The sequence below is a fragment of the Rhinopithecus bieti genome, unplaced genomic scaffold (genome assembly GCF_001698545.2).
Source record: "Rhinopithecus bieti isolate Rb0 unplaced genomic scaffold, ASM169854v2 scaffold_44159, whole genome shotgun sequence".
Taxonomy (NCBI): Eukaryota; Metazoa; Chordata; class Mammalia; order Primates; family Cercopithecidae; genus Rhinopithecus; species Rhinopithecus bieti.
The window spans coordinates 191091-209731 of record NW_016818573.1 but is presented as its reverse complement, the minus strand read 5'-3'; the positions used below and the strand labels follow the sequence as shown (position 1 = coordinate 209731).

Genomic DNA, 18641 nt, shown 5'->3' with positions numbered 1-18641 from the left:
TCATCTCTAATTGGCAATGACAATTCTCAGGCTGAGGCTTGAGTGGAATGATACTTAGTGGAGCACCCACCACTGTGGCACACAGTGGGTGTTCGCAGGGCGGGTCCTTAATGCTCTAATATGGGGCAAGGAGTTCAGCGGGTCTTGAAGTCCGTGGGACATGAGTGCAAGTCCCATGGACAAGTCTCTCAGCCTCCCTATCTGTGAAACGGGGTAATAGCAGCACCCCTTTCCTGCCTTTTTTTATATTTCCTTTTTTTGAGACAGGGTCTTGCTCTGTCGCCCAGGCTGGAGTGCAGTGGCACGATCTCGGCTTACTGCAGCCTCCATCTATCAGGTTCAGGTGATTCTCCTGCCCCAGCCTCCTGAGTAGCTTACAGGTGTTCACCACCATAGCCAGCTAATTTTTGTGGTTTTAGTAGAGTTGGGGTTTTGTCATGTTGGCCAGGCTGGTCTGGAATTCCTGACCTCAGGTGATCCACCCACCTTGGCCTCCTAAAGTGCTGGGATTACAGGCATGAGCCACCATGCCCGGCCTATTGTGGTATTATTACAGACTATAAAATTCACTTTTTTTTTTTTTTTTTTTTGAGATGGAGTCTCGCTCTGTTGCCCAGGCTGGAGTGCAGTGGAGTGATCTTGGCTCACTGCAAGCTCTGCCTCCCAGGTTCACGCCATTCTACCACCTCAGCCTCCCGAGTAGCTGGGATTACAGGCACCTGCCACCATGCCTGGCTAATTTTTTTGTAGAGGTGGGGTTTCACCATGTTAGCCAGGATGGTCTTGATCTCCTAACCTCGTGATCCACCCGCCTCGGCCTCCTAAAGAAACTTCACTTTTTTGAAGTGTACAATTCAGTGGGTTTTAGTATGTTTGCATAGTTATGTGACCATCACTGCTATCTAGTTTTAGAATATTTTCATTATCCCAAAGAAAACCCAGATCCATTAGCAGTCACTCCCCATTCCCCACCTTCCTCTGGCAACCATTAATCTGCTTTCTGTTTTTCTGGGTTTGCCTATTCTGGTTATTTCATATAAATGTAATATGTGTGCTGGGCATGGTGGCTCACGCCTATAATCCAAGCACTGTAGGAGGTCGAGGTGGGTGGATCACCTGAGATCCAGAGTTCGAGACCAGCCTAACCAATATGGTGAAACCCCATGTCTACTAAAAACACAAAATTAGCCGGGCATGGTGGCAGGCGCCTGTAATCCCAGCTACTCGGGAGCCTGAGGCAGGAGAATTGCTTGAACCTGGGAGGCAGAGATTGTGGTGAGCTGAGATCATGCCATTGCACTCCAGCCTGAGCAACAAGAGCAAAACTCCACCTAAAAAAAATAAAAAATAAGTAGAATATGTGGCTTTTTGTGTCTGGCTTCTTTCACTTCACATAATATTTTCAAGAATTCACCTATATTGTGGCATGCATCAGTACTTCATTCCTTTTTATGGCTAAATAATGTTCCACTGTATGGATGTACTGCATCTTGTTATTCATCAGTTGACAGATTTTGTGTTGTTTCTGCATTTGGCTCTTATATATAATGCAGCTATAAACGCTGTGTACAGATTTGTGTGTGTGTACATATCTTTTCAATTATCCTAGGTTTGTGTCCCTAGGAGTGAAATTGCCAGGTCATGTGATAACATTTTGAGGAACTGCCAAACCATTTTCCACCAACAGTGCATGAGGGCTCCAGTTTCTCCATATCTTTGCCAACACTTGTTATTGTCTTTCTTGTTTTAAAGAGCTATTATTATTATTACTATTTTTTTTGAGACGGACTCTCGCTCTGTCACCCAGGCTGGAGTGCAATGGCACAATCTCAGCTCATTGCAACCTCTGCCTACCCATGTTCAAGAGATACTTCTGCCTCAACCTCCAGAGTAGCTGGGATTAGAGACACATACCACCACACCGGCTAATTTGTGTTTTTGTTGGCCAGGCTGGTCTTGAACTCCTGACTTTGTGATCTGCCCACCTCGGGCTCCCAAAGTGTTGGGGTTACAGGAGTGAGCCACCGCGTCTGGCCTATTATTATTTTTTAAGACAGAGTCTCGCTCTGTCACCCAGGCTGGAGTGCAGTGGTGTGATCTGGGCTCACTGCAAGCTCCACCTCTGGAGTTCAAGCGATTCTCCTGCCTCAAGCTCCTGAGTAGCTGCGACCACAGGCACGCGCAACCACGCATGGCTAATTTTTATATTTTTAGTAGAGATGGGGTTTCACCATGTTGTCCACACTGGTCTCGAACTCCTGACCTCAGGTGATGCCCCCGCCTCGGCCTCTCAAAGTGCTGGGATTACAGGCGTGAGCCACCGCGCCGGGCCCCTGAAGAACTGTCATTTAACCTTCTGGCCCCAGCGGCTGGGAGGGATGGTGGTGGTAGAGTGGCGAGGAGCGGGAACTGCGCAGTTAACCTGAACCCCAGGCGCTCGCCTCGGGACACACCAGCACGTCCCCTCCTCGGCAGGCTGGGGTCACGTGGAGGGCGACTGCGGGAATAAGCAGGGATGGCAAAGGGAAAGGAAGGGCGGGCCCCAGGCGGGGGATCCCCGGACACGCAGCGCTTTCCCGCCTGGCCCCGCCCAGAGACGTGGGCAAATAGAGGCCCCTCCCCTTCCTGGGAGCCAGCACCGCCCATACTCCGCCCCCAAGGACACGCCCCCACTTGGGGCGGGGGCGGAGGCGGAAACCGGGCGGGGGACGCGGGTGCGAGGAGGTCGAGGAGGCGCGTTGGCACCCGACCCTGGCATCCTGCACGTCCGACATCGGCCCTGCCCTCCTTCTCAGGGGCTTCCATTCATTTTGTGCCAAAAGGGAACTACCGCCCTCGCCCCCAAACTTGTAGTTTTGTGGATGGAGGGTGCGGGGGACGCCGTGTGCAGTGAAGACCACCTGGCTAAAGACGGTCCTGGGGGTGGAGGGCAGGAGGGAGCGAGAAGGACAGTTCTGCACCTGGGAGCCTCTCGTTCCTGGGCGAGGGTCTGGGGACCCTGGATGAAGTTTTAGGATGTTTTAGAATGACGGTCTGGGTCAGAGAATAAAATTTTGAAGGGAGCAGATTGAGGGTCTGGAGGACTGGGTTAGGTGGGCTCTGGGTACCCAGGACGATCTCGGGAGGCGCAGAATGAGAATCTGGGGGCTCCAGGATTACGGTGTGGGTGCACAGGATGAAATTCTGGGGGCGCAGATTAGGTAGGATCTAGGCGAGCAGGATGACATTTTGGTGAGCGTCTGGGAGCCCCGGGTAAGTCTGGGGCCTGGCATCAAGGTCAGGGCCCCAGGATCGAGCGCTGGGGACTCTGGACCCGCGTCGGGAGGCGGCTCCGGGCGGCGCCGCGGGGACCGGGTGGGGCCTGTGGCTGGCCGGGGCGGAGAAGCGGGGGGTCGGGGTCCCTCTGGCGAGGGCCAAGGTATCCGCTAAGGGCGGTCGGAGGCGCCGGTGGGCGCGTCGCGGCAGGCGGGGGCGGCGGGGGGCGCTTCCTGGGGCCGCGCGTCCAGGGAGCTGTGCCGTCCGCCCGTCCGTCTGCCCGCAGGCATTGCCGGAGCCAGCCGAGCCGCCAGAGCCGCGGGCCGCGGGGGTGTCGCGGGCCCAAGTGAGTGGCTGTGACCGTCCGTGGGGGAGAGCGCGGGCTGGAGTCTCGGCCGAATCCGCGGCAGCGTAGCGCCCACAGAGGCCCGCGCTCCTCGGCCTTCGCCGCAGGGGCGCGGGGCGGGGTGGCCGGGGAGCGTGGGCCTGGGACCCGGGCCTACGACCTGGGCCTGTGAGGAGTCGGCCCCCAGCCCTGGGAGGCCCCGAGACCCAAGCACGTTGCTAAGCGGGCAGTGGCGGGGGCTGGGTTCGGACTCCCGGCACAGGGAGTGGGGTGCCGCGGCAGAGGCCCTTGACCGGTGTCCACCATCTCGCAGCCCCAGGATGCTCCCCTGTGCCTCCTGCCTACCCGGGTCTCTACTGCTCTGGGCGCTGCTGCTGTTGCTCTTGGGATCAGCTTCTCCTCAGGATTCCGAAGAGCCCGACAGCTACACGGTGGGGACAGTGAGGGCCGCTGGCCTGGGATGGGAAGGGTAGGGAGGAAGAGACTGGGACCCCGGGGTGGCTGCTGCCGGGGAAGTCCCCTTCCCCTGGCTGGTGGAGGGCTGGGGGCCCTTGTTTGGAGCAGGCCGGAGGGTGGCCAGGCTCCGGCCCTAGTCTTGGCCTGGTCAGTTGGAGGAGATCTTAGGGTGACCACTGCCCACTTCTGGTTCCCTTCCAGGAATGCACAGATGGCTATGAGTGGGACCCAGACAGCCAGCACTGCCGGGGTGTGTGTACCTGGGGGACCAAACACCCCCAGGAACCCAGAAAGGGATTGATAGCTGCTTTCCAAGGGACAGACCCACATCCGAGAGCTGCCATGGGAGCCCAGCAGCTCGTCCTATGCCCAGCTCTGCTACACCGAGGCCAGCTCTGGTTCTCTGGAGGCCAGTTCAGCTAGGGGTGGCCTCGCCCTCTCCCCGAAACCCAGGAAACCTTGCCCCTACCCCTCAGAAGAGCTGGATCCTGTACGCCTTCTCTGAACCACTCTCCTGTCCCAGCTCTTTGTCTCATCACAACCTGGGAGGGCAGTGTCCCTAGGGGTGGGTAAAGAGGCCCCCGCTCTTGAGCTGAGCTAGGGCTAGGGCTGTGGGGAGGGATAGAGACCCACTTGCAGGCCAAGAATGAGGGCAACAGTGGGAACAGCTGTCCCACCTCCAGCCGTGACCAACCCTGGGGAGGGGTCTTGGGCAGGCAGACTTAGCTTGTTGAGCAGAGTGGGAAGGCTTTGCTGGGGCCACACATCTCGGAGAAGGCCGAGCTGGGCTCCCGCTCCGCTCCCTCCAGGGCCAGCCCAGGAGACTGGCTGTGCCCAGCAGGCCCCTCTCTGCAGATGTCAACGAGTGTCTGACCATCCCTGAGGCCTGCAAGGGAGAAATGAAGTGCATCAACCACTACGGGGGCTACTTGTGCCTGCCCCGCTCCGCTGCCGTCATCAACGACCTACATGGCGAGGGACCCCCGCCACCAGTGCCTCCCGCTCAACACCCCAACCCCTGCCCACCAGGCTATGAGCCCGACGATCAGGAGAGCTGTGTGGGTGAGTGGGGACTGCTCTAGTGCCTGGCTTCCAGTCCTCTCACCAAGCGTCTTAAACTCAGACCTCACGTTCCTTCCTGGCTCAAAAGGGCCGCTGGTGACGTCCACACCCTCATCCAGACACTCATGTTGTTTGCGACCTGCCACAGGTGGCCCCAGCTTGTGTGCCACTGCTCCAGCCAGCTCCGGGCCCCTCCCCTTGGTTGCTGCAGAGACACTGCAGGAACTCTGCCTTCCAGTGTCTGTCCCCTGGGAGCCACAGGCCTTGGAGGAAGGAGAGTCCAGGAATCAGTGCTTCTGGGGGCGTGTGGACAAGACCTTATTTCCTATGCAACCCCCAACATGCGGTTTTAGAGGTTAGGGGTGTCTTTCCTGTTGGCTCCAGGCTAGTGAACTCTTACGTGTGCTGTTGAGAGAACTGAATTCAAGTGTTGGATCTATGTGTCATGTTGGGTGGTGTGCGGGATCCCAGGCAGGGGCTGAGTGGTGTCTCTCGCAGATGTGGACGAGTGTGCCCAGGCCCTGCACGACTGTCGCCCCAGCCAGGACTGCCATAACTTGCCTGGCTCCTATCAGTGCACCTGTCCTGATGGTTACCGCAAGATCGGCCCCGAGTGTGTGGGTGAGTCCAGGGAGCAGCTTCTCTAGGCTCTGTGTCCCTGGTCGGGCCCTTGCCCTAGCACCTGACCCCCATTCAACCCATGCTTCACCTCCAGCCCCTGCCACCTCACCCTCCTGTCATCGGACACAGAGGACTGTGTGGGGGTGTGTTTGGGAGGTGTCCTGGCTGACCCTGCCCAATTCAGCTCCCCGGACACAGGCAGGATTATGGGTGGTTAAGCCTTGAGTCCCAGCTGGCTCGAGCCCACCTGCCCTCTGCCCTCCACCCTCCTTCTCCTGCCTGTATCCCAGACATAGATGAGTGCCGCTACCGCTACTGCCAGCATCGCTGCGTGAACCTGCCTGGCTCCTTCCGTTGCCAGTGCGAGCCAGGCTTCCAGCTGGGGCCTAACAACCGCTCCTGTGTGGGTGAGGCTGGGCCGGGCCAGGCTCCTAGGTCCTGGGCAGGGAAGTGTGAGGTGGGGGCGCTCCCTTCCTGACCAGCCCAGGTAGAATGGAGGCTCTGGGCTGCTCCTCCGCTTTCATCCCTGTTTTCCTGGCACCCCCAGATGTGAACGAGTGTGATATGGGGGCCCCATGCGAGCAGCGCTGCTTCAACTCCTATGGGACTTTCCTGTGTCGCTGCCACCAGGGCTATGAGCTGCACCGCGATGGCTTCTCCTGCAGTGGTGAGAGCTCCACCCCTGCTGCATACTCCTCCATGAGCCCCCAGGCCCTACCTATGCCGTGCCTCCTGCCACACAGTTCTCCATTTGAGGCCTCCGCGTCCCGTCACTGTGCACCCAGCTGCCTCCTGGGTACTCCACCCCGGCTGGCTGTGGAGCACTCCCAGACCAGTGGGGAAGGCATAAGAACAGGCAGCTAGGTCCCTACTGAAGCCTACTGGGGAGACTGAGGATGTGGGTGCCACTTGTCCCACGTGTCAGGCTCACCTGCATTTACCTGCATTTGAATTTTGCACTAGGACAAGTCGCTTCTCTCTGAGCCTGTTTCTGCTTCTATAATGGGTTGTGCTGAGGATTAGGTGAGAATGTGAAAGATGGGCTCCAGCCAGTCTCAAGCTGCAGTGCTTTAAAGTGAATTAACTGCCACTTAATGAGAACCTGCCCTCGTAGTGTGTTCCCTGACACACTTGGCCTCCTTCCTCTCAAGAATCCTAGGAGGTATGATTTTCTCCTTCCTCTACAAAATGAGGACATTCAGATCTCCCTCCAGGTTTGTTGAGAGGATTACATTAAAATAAGCACAAAGACCTGGGTAAATGGTGACTTTCATTATTCAGCTAAGAGAGGTTAAGTGACCTGCCCGAGTTCATACAGCCAGGATGAGATGGGGCCAGGGCTCGATCCTAGACTTCTCACACCCTGTAAACTGGCACATACCCCCTATGTTATGCTTTGCTGCGGGATGAGGCCTCACTACTACCTGGCAGCATGAGTGGAACGAGAGAAGGGAAATGGTCTGCCTGTGAAGCTCAGTTAGCTGGAGGTGACCGCTGGGTGCTCGGGCTGACTGTGGGTTGCAGGAATTGGGCAGGTTACAGCACAGGGCAGACCCACGAGACTCATCTAGTCTAACACACTCATTTTACTGATTGGGAAAATAAGATTCCCCTAAATCAGCCGGTGGGATTCACACCCAAGCCTCTAGATTCCCACTAACTTTATTCAGTGTTTCTTCCAGTTCTGGGCAGAGAAGTCTGAGCTGGGGCAGCCTGGGCAGAACTTTGTTTGAACCCTCCATCTCCTGGCTGAGCTTGTGACTTGTCTCATCCCTCTGTCTTCCTACATTCAGCCTAACACGGGGCTGGGCCTTCTTAGGAAATGTTTGTGGGACTCAATGGTGAAGACTGCCCTTGACCCGGGGTCCCCATCCCCATGCTTCCTCAGATATTGATGAGTGTAGCTACTCCAGCTACCTCTGCCAGTACCGCTGTGTCAACGAGCCAGGCCGTTTCTCCTGCCACTGCCCACAGGGGTACCAGCTGCTGGCCACACGCCTCTGCCAAGGTACAGGTTGCCCGGGTAGAATGGGCAGGATGGTGTCAGGAGCTGGCAGCCTGACGCCCCCGATTCTAGCCCCTCTCCCCTGGCACAGACATTGACGAGTGTGAGTCTGGTGCGCACCAGTGCTCCGAGGCCCAAACCTGTGTCAACTTCCATGGGGGCTACCGCTGCGTGGACACCAACCGCTGTGTGGAGCCCTACGTCCAGGTCTCTGACAAGTGAGTCAATTTGATGCCAGGCCCCGAGAGAAACTACGTCTCCCAGGGGGCTCTGGGGCTGACTGGCATCTATTCGAACAAGTGAGTGCCCCTGAGGGCTGATGGGAATCATAGTCCTTCATGACAACCAGTCACAGGGGTGGGAGGGTCCTTTTGGAATTCCCTTCCTTTGTAGGGTAGGAGAAATTGGGGGGACAGGCAAGGAGCTCATTCATGTCCCCCACCTCGGGGTCTCTAGCCGCTGCCTCTGCCCAGCCTCCAACCCTCTGTGTCGAGAGCAGCCTTCATCCATTGTGCACCGCTACATGACCATCACCTCGGAGCGGAGCGTGCCCGCTGACGTGTTCCAGATCCAGGCGACGTCTGTCTACCCTGGTGCCTACAATGCCTTTCAGATCCGTGCCGGAAACTCGCAGGGGGACTTCTACATTAGGGTAAGGTTTCTGCAACCCTCAACTGACGTGCACAATCTAAAACTGAACTCCAGGACGCCTTAAGGGGGAACTCGGCCAGGCTGCTATGCCCCTCCCCTCCCCAAAGCCCCGCCCCCCAGAGGCGGGATTTCTGTAGGACGACAGGGGTATTCTAAATTCCCATGGTGCAAAGGACAGACGGTTAAATGCAATTCTAACGAAGCACTCGGACACAGGAGTTTGAGTCCCGGTACTGGTTTTCCATATCTGATCTCAATTTCACCTACAAACCAAGGGAATGGCGCGTGCAGGTGCCTGGGGTCAGAAAGTCCACTCCTTGCTGGTGGATGTTAGGTGGGAGGGGGCCAGGGGTGGCTCACAGTGAGCTGCTCACAGTGAGTGGCAGTGGCATGCATGGGTCTCACCAAGAGAAGGGGTTTGTCTAGAACCAGCGCTTCTCTTTCATTTTGAAACTGAATGCTCTGAAGGGAGTCTGCTCACTTTAGGTCACCAAAGGTCCCACCACTCCCAAGAGCCACATGGTGACCTTGAATCATCAGTTAGCCTGAGTCAGACAGAACGAGCTGGAAAGGGTGGGAAGAGCCCCAGCAGGAGATTTCTGAAGGCAGGAGCCTGGGTTGGGGAGGAGAGACGTTGAGGGTGTCAAAGAGCTGGATGAGAGTCTGGGGTCACAGCCTGGCCAGGGCTGTTCCTCCACCTCACAGCTACGGGGCAGGGAGGTGACACTGGGGCAGGGGCCTAGCACACAGGCTGACACAACATATATCCCTCCACCCACTGCCCTGCAGCAAATCAACAACGTCAGCGCCATGCTGGTCCTCGCCCGGCCGGTGACAGGCCCCCGGGAGTACGTGCTGGACCTGGAGATGGTCACCATGAATTCCCTCATGAGCTACCGGGCCAGCTCTGTACTGAGGCTCACCGTCTTTGTGGGGGCCTACACCTTCTGAGGAGCAGGAGGGAGCCACCCTCCCTGCAGCTACCCTAGCTGAGGAGCCTGTTATGAGGGGCAGAATGAGAAAGGCAATAAAGGGAGAAAGAAGGAGTCCTGGTGGCTGAGGTGGGCGGGTCACACTGCAGCAAGCCTCAGGCTGGGGCAGGGTGGGACTTGGGGGGGCAGGCCAAGTTCACCTAAATGGGGGTCTCTGTATGCTCAGGCCCAGGGGGGCCCATTGACAGGAGCTGGGAGCTCTGTACCACGAGCTTCAGCCACCCCAAGAGGAGAGGAGGTAACGAGGAGGGCGGACTCCAGGCCCTGGCCCAGAGATTTGGACTTGGCTGGCTTGCAGGGGTCCTAAGAAACTCTACTCTGGAGAGCGCCAGGAGGCCCTGGGTTCCAGTCCTAACTCTGCCTCAAAGTGCACATTTGGATAAGCCCTAGTAGTTCCCTGGGCCTGTTTTCTATAAAAAGAGGCAACTGGACTGTTAGTGGTTTTCAAGCTTTTCTTTTAGGAAGTTTTATTTATTTTTATTATTTTTATTTTCCCAATGAGCCCTCTGCACTCCTAAGGAAGTTTTATTTGATGAGAACCAACTGATGACATAAAATCGATTCAAAGCTGCAGTGCCCCACTGACTCCATCTCCCTGACCAGGGAATCCCAGGTCCTAAGCAGCTTTGTTGAAAAACCACTGGTCCAGATGGTATCCCTGGTTCCTGCGTATTTCACAAGGTCCCCAGGGCCAGGCATCTTCTACATAACACATATGGCTGCAAACACTTAGATTCTAATTTTACCCCAAAAGATGTTGTTAAAAGGCTGGCTAGCCTGCGTGGAGGGACAGATGGGGGCCGGGGGCCGTTTCACGGCATAGGCTCAGGTCAGGGGGCTGTAGCTGCAGTAGAGCTGGGATAAGGTCCTGCTCAGAGCAGGCCCCAGATTCCTACAGGAAGAGAGGCAGCGAGGGTCACGCCCTGGGCCTAGGGCAGCCTCAGTCCCCACCACTCCCTCCAGGTTCCGTCTCTTGCCCTCACCTCTGTAGACGCCCACACTTGATGGTGCTTAGCAGTGTCTCTTGTTCCTTGGGGGTGGCACAGGCATCATAGGCGGCCAGGAGGCTAGGGGGCAGGGGCTTGAGTTTCTGAGGCTGACAGTGGCCCACTCTGGGCCAGCACCATCAGAGGCCACGCAGAGGGGTCAGCATGGCATAGAAGAGTTGGGACACTGCCCCACTTCCTGAGCCTGGCGCTCAAGGCCCCAGGCCACCCTGACTGTCCTTCCCTGTAGGAACCCTGGGGCAAAACCAGCAAAGGCTCCAAACCGTCACCCTCACTCCCCTTAATGGCCCAGCCCCCTTCTCCAGGAAGCCTCTTCGCCACCAGGTGGGACGTCTCCCTCCCTCCTGTGGCCTCCACTGCCTGGGACACTGTGTGGGTCTGCTGGCTTCCTCCCGCCTTGACCTCCACGAGCACCCTGGGATCTGTCCATCTCTGGTCTGCACAGCCCACACAAGGCCAAGCCCCCTCCACGAAGCATGGATTAAGGTGAATTCCATGCACGGAGGGCAGGGGCTAAGGACACCTAAGGGCCCTCTAGGGCCTACCTGGCAGGGGTGCTGTATCGATCCACCAGGGCTGCTGCTTTCTCCCCACTCACTCCGCGCACCTGCATCAGCTGCCGGGCAAACACTTCTCGCACCGACTGGGCCTGGGTTTGGGGAAGGGCTGGATCAGTGGGGGTCTGGGCCAGGCCACGTCCGAGAAGCTGGGCAGAGACAGTACCTTATTTTTGATGGCTCCTGCGTTGAAGTCACTGAAGGTGAGGAGTGAGCAGAGAGGGTCTGGAGAGGGCATGGCCCCTGATTCAGGGTTCCCAGGGGTTCCCCAGGGGCGGCTGCGTAGGGTGTGGCCCTGAGGGAAGAAGGGACTGAGGCCAGGCTGGAGCTCGAAGGGACAACTCCAGCCAGCCCCTGCCCAGTCAGCCTCGGGGGGCCAGCCTGAGAAATCTCACCCACCTTGCTTCTTTTGGGGATGCACAGGGCCCAGGCAAGGTGAATTCCTTGTGGGCTGTGTCCCGACACTGGGACAGGGGCCACTGCTCACCTGGTAGAGTCTCTGCAAGCCCCGCGTCAAGAGGGCCAGATAGGCAGCTGACTCCTTAATGTCTGCTGTGCGCTTCACAAAAAAGCCATCAATGACCTGGGGAAGAGGACCCAAGAGAGGGAAGGTGGTTCCTGGCCCAGACCATGAACCATGGACCACAGGGGCCCCTGCCTGCCTGGCCCTGCCCTCCCCGCTCACCTGAGTGTTAGTGACAGCCTGCAGCAGTGTACTCTCAGGAAGGCTGAGATTGTGGACCGAGCCATGCTCTTCCACCAGGTACACCCGGCGCTCCAGGCCACAGCGCTTCAGGCGGAACTGGGGAAGTGGCCAGAGTGGGCAGGGAGGGTCAGGCTGGATGACCACATGCCTGGGCGTCCATGTCACACTCAAAATGGTGCTATGACCCTGTTCCCACCAGTTAGCCTCTGCATCCTCCCTAGTCTCTCCACCTGCCTCAGAGGGGCCTCCGCAGCTTTGCTCACGCTGACACTCTTGTCTAGAAAGCCCTTCCTCCATCTCTCAACACTGCCCATCCTTCAAGCCTCCCCTGGACCGCTACATGGCCTCTGTGACTAGGGGGTCCACCCAGCAGCAAGTACCAACGTACAGCCTCTGTATTTCCAATCCTGGAGGTTTAAGCCTTGTTTATCCAAGACTGCAGGAGCTTGGTACCCAAGAGGTCTTTTTATTTTATTTTTTTTCTTTTCTTTTTTTTTGAGACGGAGTCTCGCTCTGCCGCCCAGGCTGGAGTGCAGTGGCCAGATCTCAGCTCACTGCAAGCTCCGCCTCCCGGGTTCACGCCATTCTCCTGCCTCAGCCTCCCGAGTAGCTGGGACTACAGGCGCCCGCCACCTCGCCCAGCTAGTTTTTTGTATTTTTTAGTAGAGACGGGGTTTCACTGTGTTAGCCAGGATGGTCTCAATCTCCTGACCTCGTGATCCGCTCTTCTCGGCCTCCCAAAGTGCTGGGATTACAGGCTTGAGCCACCGCGCCCGGCCCCAAGAGGTCTTTAATATGCTCCTGAGCTCAGCCCAAAAATGCAGGTACCTGGCTTCCTACTGTGCGCCTGGACAGGCCTGTGGGGTCTGATCCTGGAGCAACCACAGGTTGGATGTGGCTGGATTCCAAAGGGCTCTGCCTCAAGGAGGCTGCCAGAATTGCCCCTGGATTGCTCTGGGCTGAAAAGGGGGCCTCAGAGCAGTCAGGGAAGCCTGGCAAAGCCAGCAAAATTACCTTCTGCTCCCGGAAGCGGCCGTCAATGATGCTGCTGCAAAGGTCATCCAGCCGCTTGCGCTCTACAATGTGGTCCAGTACCAACTCCCCAGGGCTCGCTGCTGACAAGCCAGCCGTTAGCTCGTGATCCCCCACCCACCAAGACCTGCCCCTGGCGCCAGCCTGTCCACGGCCCTTCACCTGGGTCTCTAGGATTGGTTTCCTGTGCCACCCATACAAAATCCCCAACGTGCAGCTTGCGCACTGTGTGGGTCACGTGCAGCCGCTGTAGCTCTCGGAGCAGCTCCGGCCTGTGCCCGCCCCTGGAGTGGCAAGGAGGGAAGCCTAGATCAGGGTAGGGCAGTGCCTACCCCCCAGCCTCCTCCGATCGTCTACCTCATTTCTCCCCATCTCACTCACCCCCGGGTCTCGCCAATGTCCACACACAACAGCACCCTGTACTCTCCAGGCCTCAGCTCCAGTGGTGGCTGCTGGAACCCTGCTTCGCTGGCACTAAGTGGGGGGTATCGGTATGTGAGGCCAGAACCCCTTGTGCTAGGGCAGTTGCTCCACACCCATGCCACCCGACACCCACGACCCACCTACAGTAGGGAGGCAGCCACAGCTCAGCTACAGGTGATGGATAGAGGTGGGGTTTTGGCCTCATTTCCCATCCCCACCTCCCTGTTTTCCCCCCTCCTCTGCCCTCCTCCTCACAGCTCTGCTGAAGCTGCTCCTGGCACTGCTGTCTCCTCCCCAGGGGGCTCCTTAGGCCCGATGCCCACATTCAGCAAGCTCAGGCCTTCTGACTCGGCTAACTTCTGGGCCAGCTCCAGGCCCTCTGGGGTCAGTGAGTACCTGGGAGGCAGAGGGGAAAAATACAGCTCTCCCTTCTTCACTCATTCCTGGCAGGCTCTCCTGCCTGTCCCCAGCTGGGCTGGCCTCACCGCCCCCTTGGCGCCCTGCACAAATGACCCCAGTGGCTCCTGCTCCTCCTGGTCTTCTTGGCTCTTAGAGCAGTTCCTTGGACCTGCTCAACGCCATTCTCAGGTCTGCAAGAAGTGTGTCTCAGACAATTTCCTTCCTCCTATCTTCGCTAATGCTGTTTCCTCCTCCTCAAAATACTTATCCTGAATCTCCACCTGCCAAATCCTAAAACGTGTCAAATGCTATCTCCTCTGAAAAGGCTTTCTACTCCTCCAATAACCACGGCACCCTCCCGCCCCCGCTCCTGCGGTTTCACACCCTCCAGGGACTCCCAACAGTGGGGGCTCCTGAGGAAAGGCCCCCAACCTCAACAGCATCAGCTCTGGGAGTTGTTGAGTGACTCTAAGGCCCCACTAAGAAGTTCACATGTGCTTTCCTGTATCTCCTGCAGTTGGCCCCACCTGGCTGGCTGGTGTGTCCTGAGGACCAGGTTCCTGTGGAGGAGGGAGCGGAGGGCTGGCCAGGGTCGAGCACTCCCAGGGGCTACCTGTGGATCAGAAAAGAGACCGTCAGAGAGCACCTGCCACCACAAGTCCATGTTCCCTGTGTCCCCAGCCACGGGCCGCACACGGGCCCACTGCAAGAAAAGGCAGTCTTTGGTGGGCTCCAGAGCCACTTGGGCCTCTCCTCCCTGATCCCTGTGCTCACCCTAGGGGCCTTCTGAGCACACCTCTGCAGCAGCTCCTCCTTGGTTAAGAAGTGGTAGCCATTAGGATTCTGAAACCAAGGTAGAAGAGACAGGGTAGGCTCAGTGCCAGGGCCCCTCCTCATCCCGCTCAGGTGGCTGGGATAATCTTTGCCTGCCTTGCCAGGGCCAGGCACCTCTGGGAACCTCCCACCCCACTGCCATGGTTCCGCCCAGTGCTCACCAGGTGCTCTCGGTAGAGCATCAGCAGTATCATTCGGGCTCCTGAGTGCCGAGCTGGCCAGTAGTTGCCAGAGCCTCCCGCTTTGGACTGGGCAGGAACCTGAAAGGTACAGAGGAGCTCTGAACATGAAAGCCAGCCAGTCATCTTCGAATAAGTCCCCAGCAGGCTTTGTGGCCCTGGGTAAGTCACTCAGTTATCTCTCAGTTTCCTTCTCTGTAAAATGGGCCAGGTGATGGGATGGCCCACTGCAAATGTGGGATGAGACAGCAGGCAGTTTCCGGGCAGCGGGTGGGGGTGTCTGCCCAGCCTGGCCTCAGTTCTACCACGCGCTGCAGAACAGGTGTGATTAGACAGGAAAACTCAATAATGGTGACCCCGTAACTAACTGAGCTGGGCTCCCTAAGTAGCTTGATCATGGAATTCTCTCATTGGCTGTTACCAATATTCCTATTCACAGATTAAAATACTAAGTCAAAAGAGGGTAAGTCGTTTGCTCAAGGCCAGGCATCACTGGTGAGATATGGACTCAGGCTTGCCAAATCCCCCAAGCCAGAAAATCATACTCCCGCACTCCCACTTTGCCTTCCGCTCCCCTTGCCCCTTCCTCACTGGCATGGAAGAGTCCTGGACTTCCGCAGGTCGCCCCTGCGGGGCTGGACCGTTCTCTCCAGATGGCGAGCCCGGGGCATAGTCACCTGTGGGAGCAGAAGAGAGTCAACTCCACACTCCACGGAATCCGGCAGCTGCGAGGGTCTGGGATGCAACCTGCTCAGATGGTAAGTGAAACCGGTGAGGGAGGCTCAGGGAGGACCAGCCACTAGACCGAGGCCGAACGGCAACTTGGGCAGGAGTGGGGAGCTTAAAGCCAAGGGCCTCCAGGTAAGTACGGAAGCTGCACCTGGGGGAGGCAGGGGCTCACCCACCCTTTTCCCAGGCGCTCACCGCCCGATGTTCGGTGCCGCTGCAGCCGCTCGTCCAGCATCCGGCAGAGCCCGTCTCCGAAGTGCTGTAGGATCTTAGCTTCCTTCCCGCTGCGCAGCGGCAGTGGGTACCGTCGGAGGGACCGCAGCGCCTGGCCGGGCAGGGGTAGGGTACCCGGTCAGGGCAGGCCCGACCTGGCCAGCAGCTTTTCCCATCGGGCCACGCCAGGACCCACCTTCTGAAACACGAAGCGTGTGCGGCGCCCGCTGCGGGTCGCCTCGTCCCGCCACTCGGTCAGCCAGCGAACGAAGAGCGGATTGGGACAGGCAGGCAGCGGGCGCTTCCGGCCCAGGCGGACCGGGGCCGCCATCAACCCGAGGGCGGGTTCTCCGGCGCCCCACGCCCGCGGGACTGGGACGCCGCCAGTTCTGGAGTGGGGATTCGAACACCTGGCCCGGGGCGGGGGAAGAGGGAGGCCGAGGGCAGGACCGCTGAGATCACGGGGCCCCAAACACACGGGGCACTAACGAGAGGAGAGCCTGCCGCACTCCCAGCCCTGAGCTGCTCTAAGTGGTTGGTGAGGGGCGCTGTCTCTAAACGATCTTTCCCCTCCGCCCCATTCCAGCCAGCCTTTGGGACGCGCCCAATCCCAGCCCCCGGAGCCTGGCTCCTTCCTGTCACCCCAGATTCGAGAGCGGGCTCATCTTTGTGTAGGCGAGAGGAAGGCGGACAGCGCCCCCTGTGACGGGGAGGACTGGCTGGGCGGCGCTTAACGGACTAACCTGAACTTGGCCGTTCTAAGTCTCTTAAGATTGCCAGTTTCAGCCTCAAGCTTGAAGGAGGCTGGAGATGGAGACTGGTCTTGAAAAGAGTCCAGGAGAGGCGAGGGCTGGGAGACAAACGGGTGCAAACGTATTGGTGGGAAGGACACCCAGAAATGGGTGCTGGGGATGAGGACACAAAGGTAAGGCAAGATCCTTGGAGGAAATGGTCATCCTCATCCCCGGGATACAGGGCAAAGAGTGTATGGTAGAGAGGAAGTCGGGGACGTGCCGAGAAGGCCTAAAGTAGGACTCAGAAGGTCGGGGGTCAGAGGCCTAGAGGAAGGAGGACTGTAAGTAAGAGGTGCTTGGGCACCCTGGCAGTTGGGGAGGCCTGAGATGGGCACGTGATTGGGTTCGGGGGCGGAGGGGCAGGCTGCGGGTTAAGAAGCCCAGACACAGGTAGCGGGGAGAACAGTTCGTCATTTTTGTGGCTAATCGGAAGTGGGAGACCCTCAGGGAGGTTGAAGATGGAAACCCTACAAAGGGTTTCAACCTGAGAAGCCTCAAGGACACGTATAACTGAGTTGGACACAGGCGACCCGCCAGGGTTCGAAGTAGCACCCGGCATCTAGCTGCTATACCGGAAGTCGCGAAACGCAGGTCTCCAGCTTGCGAGGAAGGGAGAGGTGGGCGCCGGAGCTCCAGGCCCGCCCCTCAGGACTGTGCCTAGCCCACGGCGCAGTAGCCCCACCCGGGCTAAATTGGACCAATGGGCTCCGGCTCCCGCCTCCTGCCCGCCGCGGCCTTATAAGGAGCCTGAAGCCGGCTGTCGGGCTGACCCCGCCCCCTCGAGTCTCATGTCCTAATAAGGACATCTAGGGCATCCCGCGGCTGGGGGCGGGCGGGAGCGCGTCTCCAGGGTAACTGCGAAGCCCCTCCCTCTCCCCGTTGCTCTTGGAAACTCTAAGGCTCGGAAAAGGGGCGCTAGCCTCTTCATGCAGGGCCGCTCGCGAGAGGCGGGGTGCAAGCCGCTGTCTCCACCTGGAATGCCGGGAGCCCGGGCGGGGGTGGTGCAGTGAAATGTCCCCGACTACAAGCCCCGGCATGCTGTGCAAGGTACTCCACTCCCTGGATCGCTCTCCGTTTACACCCTTAATTCCGTTTATAGGATTAGAGTCCCCAGTTTCCTTTCTGGGTTTGCCTCTGGCTTGTTTGCGACCCAGTCTTCTCTTCCTGCAGAGTGTAAGGCTGTGGTCACTGTTCTAGGACAACAAAATCATCCCGGAGTCCCCCGCTTGTTTTTTTTTTTAAAGCATATACTACCATAGATCTTGTCTCAGTTTTTCAGGTGTTAGAATAACCACGTACCTGGCTATCAACTCGAGAGCTGGGTGCAAGTCTGGCTTAGTATCTATTTTTTTCTCACTGGCACGTAAAAGGCACATAAAGAAGCTTTGAATTGAATGCACAAAACCTCGTCTTTACCCTTTATCGCCTCATGACTTTGCCAAACATCTTTAAACAAGCACAAAGCTCTCAGAGATTTGCTTGTACCTTTCCCCTGTGCCTTTTCCCATTTTTATTTTACGGACGTTGCACATCGCCTTTTTTTTTTCAGGAGACGAGAGTGGCTTTGCACATCTGTAGTAGTAGTGTTATCCGACCGACGACGCCTTCATACTTGGGATTTTCTTTGCTTTAGGTCGGGATTCCAGGCTAATCAATAGTTGCTTCGATTCAGAAAAGCAAAACCTCACTCAAGAATTTCAGGCCAGTGGATCCAGATAATACCAGATGGGTCTTAAGAAAGCCGTTTTGCTGCGGGATAAAGAGCCGCTTAGTCGGGGATTGTTTTCGGGTCATTTTGCTGAGCACCACCTCGCCGGGTTCAGAGCGGTTCCTGGGAAATTGGACCAATGGGCTCGCGCTGCGCGGTGCGGTGCCGCCCGGAACCCGGGCCTACATTTCCCCGCATGCACTGCAGCTCCGGGCTGGCCGGCGGGAAGACTCCGTTACCCAGCGAGCGAGGCGGCGGCGCAGGGCCCGCGGACTCCATTTCCCGTCGGCCCGCGGAGGGAGCGCCGGAAGCCCGCCCCGCCCCTCATTGTGCGGCTCCTACTAAACGGAAGGGGCCGGGAGAGGCCGTGTTCAGTCGGGTCCCGGCAGCGTCTGCAGCGCTCTTGTCTTCTGCGGCTCTCGGTGCCCGCTCCTTTTCGTTTCCGGAAACATGGTGAGCGGCAGGCCACGACACCCGAGGGAGGCGGCTGCGGGTCGGTCGCCTGCGCGGGGAGGCGACGGGGAGCGATGTCCGCACCCCTCCCCCAGCGCCCCGGGCGAGATGAGGGTCTCGCACGGAGGGGCGGGCGGTGCCGGAATGCGCGTGCGCGCCCGTGGGCGCCGGGGAGGGCCGGTCTGGACGTCGCTCGCGCGCCCCTGGGCTCCCCTCCCC

General features: G+C 58.3%; 4 protein-coding genes across 9 annotated transcripts in view; 3 read left to right on the top strand and 1 right to left on the bottom strand.

Moving 5' to 3' along the window:
* The first annotated feature begins 2685 nt into the window (after positions 1-2685).
* On the top strand, positions 2686-9825 carry EFEMP2 (EGF-like fibulin extracellular matrix protein 2). 2 transcript variants are annotated; one of them, XM_017857174.1, is made up of 11 exons: positions 2686-3601; positions 3915-4032; positions 4259-4307; positions 4913-5119; positions 5618-5740; positions 6031-6147; positions 6288-6407; positions 7629-7748; positions 7837-7963; positions 8202-8397; positions 9186-9825. In XM_017857174.1, the coding sequence occupies exons 2-11, from the start codon at positions 3922-3924 to the stop codon at positions 9345-9347; spliced, it is 1332 nt and encodes a 443-aa protein (XP_017712663.1). In that variant the 5' UTR covers positions 2686-3601; positions 3915-3921; the 3' UTR covers positions 9348-9825. The 2 variants fall into 2 exon arrangements, with proteins under 2 accessions (XP_017712663.1, XP_017712664.1); XM_017857175.1 differs by lacking the exon at positions 2686-3601 and having other exon boundaries at positions 4016-4032; positions 4259-4309.
* A 1-nt stretch (position 9826) lies between these two features.
* Positions 9827-17124, bottom strand: MUS81 (MUS81 structure-specific endonuclease subunit). 3 transcript variants are annotated; one of them, XM_017857171.1, is made up of 17 exons: positions 16834-17124; positions 15664-16317; positions 15450-15579; positions 15117-15202; positions 14508-14606; positions 14287-14355; positions 14040-14125; positions 13369-13509; positions 13072-13164; positions 12853-12974; positions 12673-12770; positions 11638-11754; positions 11440-11535; positions 11119-11247; positions 10941-11044; positions 10372-10455; positions 9827-10280 (listed from the first exon to the last, which is right to left on the bottom strand). In XM_017857171.1, exons 2-17 carry the CDS (start codon positions 15796-15798, stop codon positions 10214-10216), a joined length of 1656 nt encoding a protein of 551 aa, XP_017712660.1. In that variant the 5' UTR covers positions 15799-16317; positions 16834-17124; the 3' UTR covers positions 9827-10213. The 3 variants fall into 3 exon arrangements, 2 of the variants coding, with proteins under 2 accessions (XP_017712660.1, XP_017712661.1); XR_001882437.1 differs by lacking the exon at positions 16834-17124 and having other exon boundaries at positions 11119-11263; positions 15664-16249; XM_017857172.1 differs by lacking the exons at positions 14287-14355; positions 16834-17124 and having other exon boundaries at positions 15664-16249.
* Positions 16351-18641, top strand: part of CFL1 (cofilin 1) — a 5600-nt gene continuing 3309 nt past the window's right edge. The window contains exon 1 of one of the 3 annotated variants that reach the window (XM_017857178.1): positions 16351-16392. In XM_017857178.1, the coding sequence (XP_017712667.1) occupies positions 16366-16392 (27 nt within the window). In that variant the 5' untranslated portion in view covers positions 16351-16365. Of the gene's footprint in view, positions 16393-17220; positions 17309-17585; positions 18423-18641 lie in introns of those variants that run through there. The other 2 variants (XM_017857177.1, XM_017857179.1) reach the window with 2 other exon arrangements.
* LOC108518637 (translation initiation factor IF-2-like) overlaps positions 18430-18641 on the top strand; it is a 1773-nt gene continuing 1561 nt past the window's right edge. Inside the window, exon 1 of the mRNA XM_017857176.1 lies at positions 18430-18641. Within this exon, the coding sequence (XP_017712665.1) occupies positions 18497-18641 (145 nt within the window). The 5' untranslated portion in view covers positions 18430-18496.